Here is an 8,659-nt window from a genome sequence, read left to right as displayed (position 1 = left end):
GATCAATATCAACATGAAAATAAAATTAAAATAATCATACGGCACGTAGTATCTGTTACAGTCACTAGCCTTGCTGCACGCTGATGCGGTGCCAAAGCCAAACGACACAGAACATCAGCCCAAAACAAAATACGGAGTTTTTTTTCTTTTTCTAGCAGCTACATCACAGTGTCTTCTTTCTTCCGTGGTATAATACGGGTCAGGCAGGTCGGCACGGGTCGATCAGCCAGCAAGCTTTGCCCTGGCGCCGGTAATATCCTCATGCGCGTTCCATCATCACCAACTTTCTTTACATCCAAAACCACCTATGTGTTCCGAGCGAAAGATATCACATACCGGAATCATCATAGGCCTAACACAAACATATCGGTAGCGCAGTTTCGAAGATGGTGACGCTGGATCGCTGATCACTGGTTGCGCTCCTGGCGCAAGCTCAGGTCAGGGTTGGCGGTCTGAGGTCCTAGCCCCAGCCACGGTTGGTTCTCTGGCGTCTCCTTCACATGTGCCGCAGCATCTGAAGGGGAGCTTTGGTATGGTGCTTTTGCGGTAAGGCTGAAACGGGTAGGAGCACAAGTTAGATCATCGTCAACGAGTTGAGAAATTTAAACAAACACTCGCGTCACCCTAACAGCAGGAGAAACCTACCGATCCTTTCTCTTCTCAAGGAACCGGCGAAGAGACGCTTTCGGAGCCTGGGGTATATCTGCAGCACATACGTTTCAGGAACAATGAGCAGACAGAAGAAATTGGTCATCCAGATGTCAAATACATATGAACAAGGCGTGGACTAATTACCTGCTGCATTCTTCTGGGCACTGACCAAAGGAATCGGCGCAGCTGACACAGCTGCGACCTTAGTGCTGTCAGTAACGTTAACAGCTGCAACTGCTGGAGAAGGCAGCAAGCCAGAGCTCTGAGACACGGATGCACCCTTCCCGGCCATCTGCATCAGGTCGTTCGCCTTCTCAGCAGGGAAGTTATCGAACACAAGGACCTTCCCATTGTAGAAGATTGTCAGCTGGTGCTTCTCTTTCTCCCTGATAAGAGTCATGAGAAGACAAAGTTGAGTCCCAGATACTGGAACCACAAATTTTGGCTGGCATGCATGCATCCTCTTCAGCCTAATTGATAGCTAACTTATACAGGCTAACAATTTCACTGAATTGAAGTTTTGGATTTCAGAACAAGGGCTGCACATATTTATAACATGCCATGAACAAATTACTTACTAGTACTTCACAACAAGAAGGTTTGGCACACAAACCTCATAACAAGAAAGAAAGTTTGGCGCAGAAACTGTGGACTGCCAGACTTTGCAATGTATAATTTGGTAAAGTGTAGTTTGCAACCTAACATGCATAGGAAACTTTAACATTCGGATTCAGATCATATGTTCGAAAACTACCAGGGAGCATATTTATCACTGATTCATTTCTAGACATCGATCTCCATGTTGCTATGAACGAATCACCTAGTTCATATAAAGAATTAGGGCCATGACTCGAACCATAGCTCCTTGGAACAAGATTTGATCCCTCAAGAGTATTTCCTATGCACAAGAGTTCACTTTATTTACTTAGTCAATTAACTAACTACAACAGTTGTTTGTTTGAACAAGAACAGCTCTAAACTGAAGCAAAACATATCTAGAGGTGCTTTTTCTCATGCTTCCAATACCTGGCATCAGGGGCTCCCTGCCCTGCGGCATCGGAGCAGAACCCAGCGTTTTGGGGAAAGAGATCCATGGTCTCCTTCCTCGCGTCCCCTTTCCGTGCGTCTGCCGACGTCCTCTGTGCATCCGCTGCTTCAACTGAAACCAGAAGAATAACACACTTCTTTAGCAAAAAGATCGCTAAATGAACAAAAAGTTGTCAGATTCAAGACACTAGAGCTGATCGATGCCCAAATTCTTGAAGGAAACCAAAAGGTAGAGTTTTGCTTCAAAAATCACAACTACCGGGGTCCAGATCTAACATAAGACAACTACCAGAGCACCTGAAATCGCAGTTTCTTGCACGAACCTAGCTCAAATTACAAATTTACAACTTGTCCCCCAACATATACAGTTCTAAGCTCCTAAAGATTCCGACTTTTCCTCCTCGAGATTCAGGAGACAGGGGCTCACCTCTGATGCCGAGGCCGACCTCCCCGGCGGCGGCGCCCTTCTCCCTGACGTAGCGGCTGAGGAGGCTGCAGGCCATGGCGAAGCTGGTGGCCCTCTCCATGGATTTCGCAGGAGCCATCTTCCCCGCGCGCGCGCACCTCAAATCTCTCACGGAAGCAGAGGAGGAAGCAAGCCCCCGAACCAACCGGAATCAGCACGAAACTTGCTTCGATTCGCCCGGTTCCCTTGCCTCCAGGTGTGGTTGCTCTCCTCCGGCGTCCTTTCCCCTTTCTTGGCCCGTCGTCGCTGGCGATCGATCGGCGCGTATAAATGCCAGAAGGGCTGAGCTTATCTTTATTTCGGTGCTGCAGCTGCAAGTTGGACTCCCCCATACCATTTCTTCGGTTAGTTTATGTTTTGAGCACGTTGTTCCCATGGCGATTGGGCTTGAGCGAGAATATTGGAATTCTGCCGTGCTCAAAGGTGGGCTTCCGTGTTTTTGCCATGCCGAAAATTAGTTTCGGCGGATTACCATTATGAAACGGTGGCCAACCGGTAGAATGTCTTTTCAAGATTTCTCAATTCATCTGCTGATTTCTCCAACAGTAGACCACATGAATGGACCATTTTACCCTTATGCTCACAAGAAACAGAGACCTTATCCTTATCCATCCGTTCGAATCTCAGGTTAGGATCGCTTTCATCCATTCACCTCACTCGTCGCTGGCTCCCAGTTCTTGCGGCTACATCCCAGGTGCGGCTACGTTCGCCGGGCCGTCGCCAAGGACCCCTCCGCCGCCGTCGAGCTCGACCTCTCCGAGCTCCCCGGTGGCGCCGACGCGTTCAAGAAGGCCGCGCGCTACTGCTACGGCGCCAACTTCGAGATCACCGCGCGCAACGCCGCCGCGCTCCGCTGCGCCGCGGCGTTCCTCGACATGCAGCACCGGGCGGACCTGGCGCGCCGCGTCGACGAGTTCCAAGCACAGGCCGCGCTCTGCGTGCTGCCCAGCGCGGTGACCGTGCTGCGCTCCTGCGAGGCGCTCCTCCCGGCCTCCGAGGAGCTCGACGTCGTGCGGCGTGCCGCGGATGCTGTCGCTGTGGCAGCCCCGCCTAAATAAATCCGGCTTAAGTGTGCTAACCAACACCGCAACAGTAACTAGGGTTAACACGCACTTAAATCGGAGTAATCCGGCAGTGCTGTCGGGTAAAATCCCGATTAAACCACTTGAAACAGGATCGACAAAGCAGTCCAGAGAATACAATATTCCACAAATTTTACAGCACAGAGTATGAAATTGAATTATTATTACAAACCAAGTTTGAATTTATAAAAGTATAACAGAGCTCAAGTTTGACGAAAAACGAACGATAGTCTAGCGTCGAAACCAGACGTCATGATGAAGCCCGTACATGACGTCAACCGGATCCTCAAATATACCACCTGAAAAACAAAGCCACAAGCAAGGATGAGTACACTAATACTCAGCAAGGCTTACCCGACTAAGGATATACTTAGCCCTTAATCTAGACATGCAAGGCTTTTGGCTTGAGAGGTTTGTTTTGCCGAAAAGCAGTAAAGAGTAGATCCTTAATTGCAGATTTTAGCTTTCATGTTCTAGTTCCATTAACCATTTTAGGTGAGCATCTATCCAATAGCATACATGGTGAAAACAATTATCTTTTATCATCCAACCAGCCAAATTCATCATCATCATCATCATCTTCCACTTCTTACTCTATGTGGCAAAAGGGTTAAGCAGTCTCATTGTCCGTGAGCGGCGGAACGATTCGAATCGATTTTATTAATCTGGCCAGGCAGACCTAAACACATGTCACGTGGTTACTCCCAGAGTCACACGTGCAACTTTTTCCTTCAATTCCCGCTTCACGGAACAGGCCCACCACCCTCGACTACAGAGCCCGGCTCTGCACCCGTCATCCCAGATGAGACCAAAGTCAAGACAGTGGGAAGGTATGTTCCGGCCTCAGTTCAATCCAGTACTCAAGCTTACCGATTACCATATTCTCGGCATGTGTCTAGTACGTTCAAGCGCTTAACCACCACTACCACACACTGCGGCCTTAGCATTTTCTGCACGAAACAGACGGGGTCTCATCCAGAAACATAGTACCCTGACCCCGCCCTTGAGCCTTATAGTTGCAGTATGTAGTAGACATTCAACTCCTATAATTCTCGCGAGTGACAGAAAATCACTCGACTTCTACCGAACCATTAGCCTAGCCAACTAGCGACCTACACATACTAGTGTTCAAGCATAGGTATCTAGGATTATGCAGCTAAGGTTCCAAGCAACTCCTGTAAACTTAAATGCGCAAGTAGATAGAAACAATAATAATTTGCATAAATTTAAAATAGATAGGACATGCTCCGGGGCTTGCCTGGAATTAACACTAGGTCAGTGTTAGTTAGAGAACAACTTCTCGGCGAGCATCTTTCTTCGGTCATGCACATCGGGATCCATCCATCCATCTTCAAGACGCGTCTACCATTCACCGTCTTCTGGCTCGGCTCCAACGTCACATCCTTCACGTGGTCCATCTATCTTACCTAAATGAAATGCAGCAATGCATATGTATGAGACGAATATAATGCATTTATTTCTTGATATAGATGGAGCTCAACTAACTCAAGTTGAAAGGTGCTACTACTTTCTTTTTCAGCCTGCTGGGCAGTCATTTATAGAGTAGGAATTTTATCTAAACTAAGTCATAAAAGAGCTGGGTGTGTTGCTTTTCTTTTATATTAGGACAGAAAAATGCAGAAAAAGTGTCTTTCATCATATTAACACACGAAAAACAAGGGAAAACTATAACTAAAGTTAAAATCATAGAATGGTGCTGATATTGTTATGAGAGATGCTTTACTAAGTCGCTAGTGTGCAATAGAATTTTCAGGTCATTTGATGTAACAAATAAATCATAAAAACTCATGAATCTATTACTACTAGTGTACAAAAACAAATCTCTAGGGTAAAGAATGCAAGTTCTGGTAATGAAATTTTACCAATAGGTTAGATTCCTTAAGATGAGCTCGTGGTAAAGTTTTCATAATTTATTGAGCTATACAGCAAGCACAAGAATTTAGATTCCTTTCCTAGGCATATATCTAACTAAAAATCTACAGAGGAAACTACTAAGTTTCAGTGGCTAAAATTTTATAGGCACGTTCATGTACTAAGAACCAAGCTCTAGTAAAAATATGAGATTTTTCTAATGAAGGAAACTAGAGGTTTCGATTTACAAAATTTTATTCATGAATAAATCAAAAGGGCAAGTTATACAGTACTAAAAATTCCCAAAATTTTTATATAGTATCTAGAAACAAAGTTAAGGCTGTTGTAAAAATTACAGCTCAACAGAGCTAGTATAGAACCCTGGGTATTTAATTCTATTTAACACAAGCATAAACCAAGATCTAATGAAACCTATAGCTAGAGTTGTCAAAATGTCCTAAAATTTTTACAGTAAACTATCCATCTAGGGTGTAGCACACTTTCCAAAAAATCAGCTAAATATAGTGAGTAGAACTTGAGATACATACAAAGGTGTATAAAACTAATATTTAATATAGAGATAAAAATATTGGTCAAATGCAAAAGTGAATGTAACAAAAGTTGTAGGTCTTGTTGCAAGGATTCCAAAACATTTGGATTTGTATTTTTATGATTTTTCTACGATTTTCTAGGTATTTTCAAAGTTCGCTGTTTTGAGTTCATGGTGTTTTTGCGCTTGGCCCCCTGGACTTCTGTTTCTTCTCAGCGCGGGTCCTTGGTCGGGTGAGGAACAGAGGAGGTAGGGCGCAGCTTTTCCCGGCGAGGAGAGGCTCCGGCGGTGGGGGCCCCACTTGGGAAAAGCGAGAGGGGCACAAGATCTACCTTTGGAGGGGCTTGGGGCTCGCGGACGTGGCCTGTGGTGGCCTCGAGGCGGAGAGGGGCGGCCGGCGGTGGTGGAGCTCCGCGGCGGCGCCGGTCCAGTGAAGGAGGGGCGGAGAGGAATGGTTGGAGAGCTTCGGGGTGGGGTGGGGGACCGATTCCGAGGGCTATCTCGGGCGGAGGAGGGTTGGGGAGTGGAGCTCCGCGGCGAGCTGCTCGCGGTGGCGCTAATGGCGGGCGGCGGCGGCTCTGGATGCCGGGGGAAACACGGGCAGGCGCTCGGAGCAGGAAGGAGAGTGGAGGGGAGGTAGAGAGCTTGCTTGCGAAGCAAATGGAAGGGTGGCGAGCAGGGCAGAGGATGAGGCGCGGGTAGGCCGGCTCGGCACGTCGTCGTCGTGGCGGTTCGGCGTCCATTCTCGGCGTGATTGCAGGGAACGGCGACGCGTGGCGAGGTCGAGAGGCTTCGGTAGAAACCAGGGACGGGGAAAGGGCTGGGGGCGCGACGAGGGCGCGGCACGCGGCCGGCAGCCTCGGCCGGCGGCCTCGGCGTTCGGCGTCGACGGCGTCTCTGGGAAAACAAAGAAGGAGATGGAGTGAGGGCAAACTCGTAAATAACTCGAAATTCCAAAACTTCATTTTGTAAACTCAGTTTTTCTCCATTTTCTTGACCTCAAATGAAAAACTCTTAAATACCAAAGTTGTTCAAAATTTCGAGATCTACAACTTTTGTTTTAGGCAAAAGTTCATTTGAAGCTTCCTTCGAAAATGAAAATTTGAAACTTGAGTGCATTTGAAAAGGTACTATATACTTCGGAATTCAAAATTTTCTCCCATTGTTGTGTGATAACTCGAAAAACTTTGAACACAAAAGTTGTTCGTATTTTGAAAACCTATAACTTTGGTTTTGGACAAAAATTCGTTTGAGCTATATTTTTAGAAATTATTATCAAAGCAGATGGGTTCGAAATTTGAAATGTAGTTTAAATCTTTTAAAAACCATGATTCAAAAGACTTGTCATTTCATGTGTAAAATTTCATTTTCTCACTTTAACTTCAACTAGACTTTGGTTTATCATGACGTTAGTGACATGCCAAAACCATTTCATATGTAAACCTTTATTGGTTTGTGAGTTATTGATTGCCAAAGTGCATAAACACGGGCACATACATACACACATACACATGCATGCACTCATAAATGTATTCGATTCCATTTTTCTTGGTTGATTATGCATAAAATCATATTTAATATTTTTTTGCTTAGTTTTTAAAACTCTGGGATGTCACAGTCGCGCTCCGGATCTGCAACGAGGCGTTGTTCCCGACCAGGACGCCGCCGGGGTGGTGGACGACGGAGCTCAAGGCGCTCTCGCCGGCGTCTTTTGAAAAGGTGGTCACGGCGCTGCGGTGCCGCCGCGCGGACCCCAAGGTGCTTGGCAACGCGGCGAGCGCCTATGCGGAGCTCGTGCTGGCCGAGGTCCTCGCCGACCCCCGGGACAGGGAGGACCGGCGCGCGCTTGTGGAGTCCGTGGTGGGCGTGCTCCCTTCCGCCGCCGACGCGCCCATCCAGGCGGCATTCCTCTGCCGCCTCCTCCACGCTGCGGTCACCACCGAGGCCTCCGCCAGGACGTGCCGCGACTTGGAGCTCCGCGTCGCAGCGGTGCTGGAGCAGGACACCACGAGGGACCTGCTGGGCGTTGCGCTCTACGGCGCCGGAGAGCGCGTCAGGAACACCAACACCGTGCGGTGTGTCATCGCCGCCTTCGTGGAGCGGCATGCGGCGGCATCGACGGAAAGCGGGCGGAGCCGGCGGCGGGCGTCACTGTCCGGCGGCCGAGCTGCAGAGGTGGATTTGGGCGCGATGGAGAAGGTGGCCAGGACGGTGGACGAGCTGGTGGCGGAGCTCGCGACGGGGGAGTCGCTAGCGATCTCCAAGTTCGTGGGCGTGGCGGGGGCGGTGCCCAAGGAGGCGAGGGGGTGAAGTAACAGGAGTCGTTTTCTCATATGAGAGGTCAAGGTTAAAATGGTCCGTTCATGTGGTCTACTGTTGGAGAAATCAGCAGATGAATTGGAAAATCTCAAAAAGGTATTCTACTGGTTGGCGACCGTTTCATAATGGCAATCGGCCGAAACCAATTTGCGGGATGGCAAAACACCGAAGCCCACCTTTGAGGATGGCATAATTCCAATTTTCTCGGGCTTGAGCGGCAGCTGGCCCTAGTGGGGATGCGGTGCCCTAGCTGGCAAGCTTCTGGTCGATGGTTTGGCAAGATTGGTGCTTCGTGTTCGGAGCAGCCAGGGTTTGCGAAACCGTTGGGAACCGGTCCGGTTTGATCGGTTACCGGTCAAACCGGACAGGCCCGGCTTGTGAACCGGCCGGTATCAAACCGACCATAATTCAAAATTCAAATTTGAATTCAAAATAAAATCCAGAAAATTCCTAAAAATACTACACGGTGCGAAGAATCTAATGATGTAAAACTTTCTCAAAAATTCGTTCATTTAGCCTAGTTTGAGGAATTTTGAAGTAAATTTAAAAAAGAAAAAGAAAAAACACGAAGGCCCATTAAGGCCCATGGTGGTCTGCATGTTTAGATAGGGTTTGGTGTGACCCGGGGGGGGGGTCGCGCCCCACACTCGCTCCCTATCTGCCCGCAGGCGC

At 48.1% G+C, this 8,659-nt stretch overlaps 2 protein-coding genes across 2 annotated transcripts; one reads left to right on the top strand and one right to left on the bottom strand.

Moving 5' to 3' along the window:
* LOC120652109 (protein TIFY 10a-like) lies at positions 1-2,517 on the bottom strand. Its single transcript, XM_039929823.1, has 5 exons — positions 2,126-2,517; positions 1,678-1,810; positions 796-1,037; positions 646-703; positions 1-552 (listed from the first exon to the last, which is right to left on the bottom strand). Exons 1-5 carry the CDS (start codon positions 2,241-2,243, stop codon positions 408-410), a joined length of 696 nt encoding a protein of 231 aa, XP_039785757.1. The 5' UTR covers positions 2,244-2,517; the 3' UTR covers positions 1-407.
* A 21-nt stretch (positions 2,518-2,538) lies between these two features.
* On the top strand, positions 2,539-7,978 carry LOC120648103 (root phototropism protein 2-like). The gene is made up of 3 exons (XM_039924861.1): positions 2,539-2,597; positions 2,859-3,181; positions 7,287-7,978. The coding sequence occupies exons 1-3, from the start codon at positions 2,539-2,541 to the stop codon at positions 7,976-7,978; spliced, it is 1,074 nt and encodes a 357-aa protein (XP_039780795.1).
* Positions 7,979-8,659: the final 681 nt, after the last annotated feature.

This window comes from Panicum virgatum, chromosome 9K, assembly GCF_016808335.1.
Source record: "Panicum virgatum strain AP13 chromosome 9K, P.virgatum_v5, whole genome shotgun sequence".
Lineage (NCBI taxonomy): Eukaryota > Viridiplantae > Streptophyta > Magnoliopsida > Poales > Poaceae > Panicum > Panicum virgatum.
This window is presented reverse-complemented; position numbering and strand designations above follow the sequence as displayed.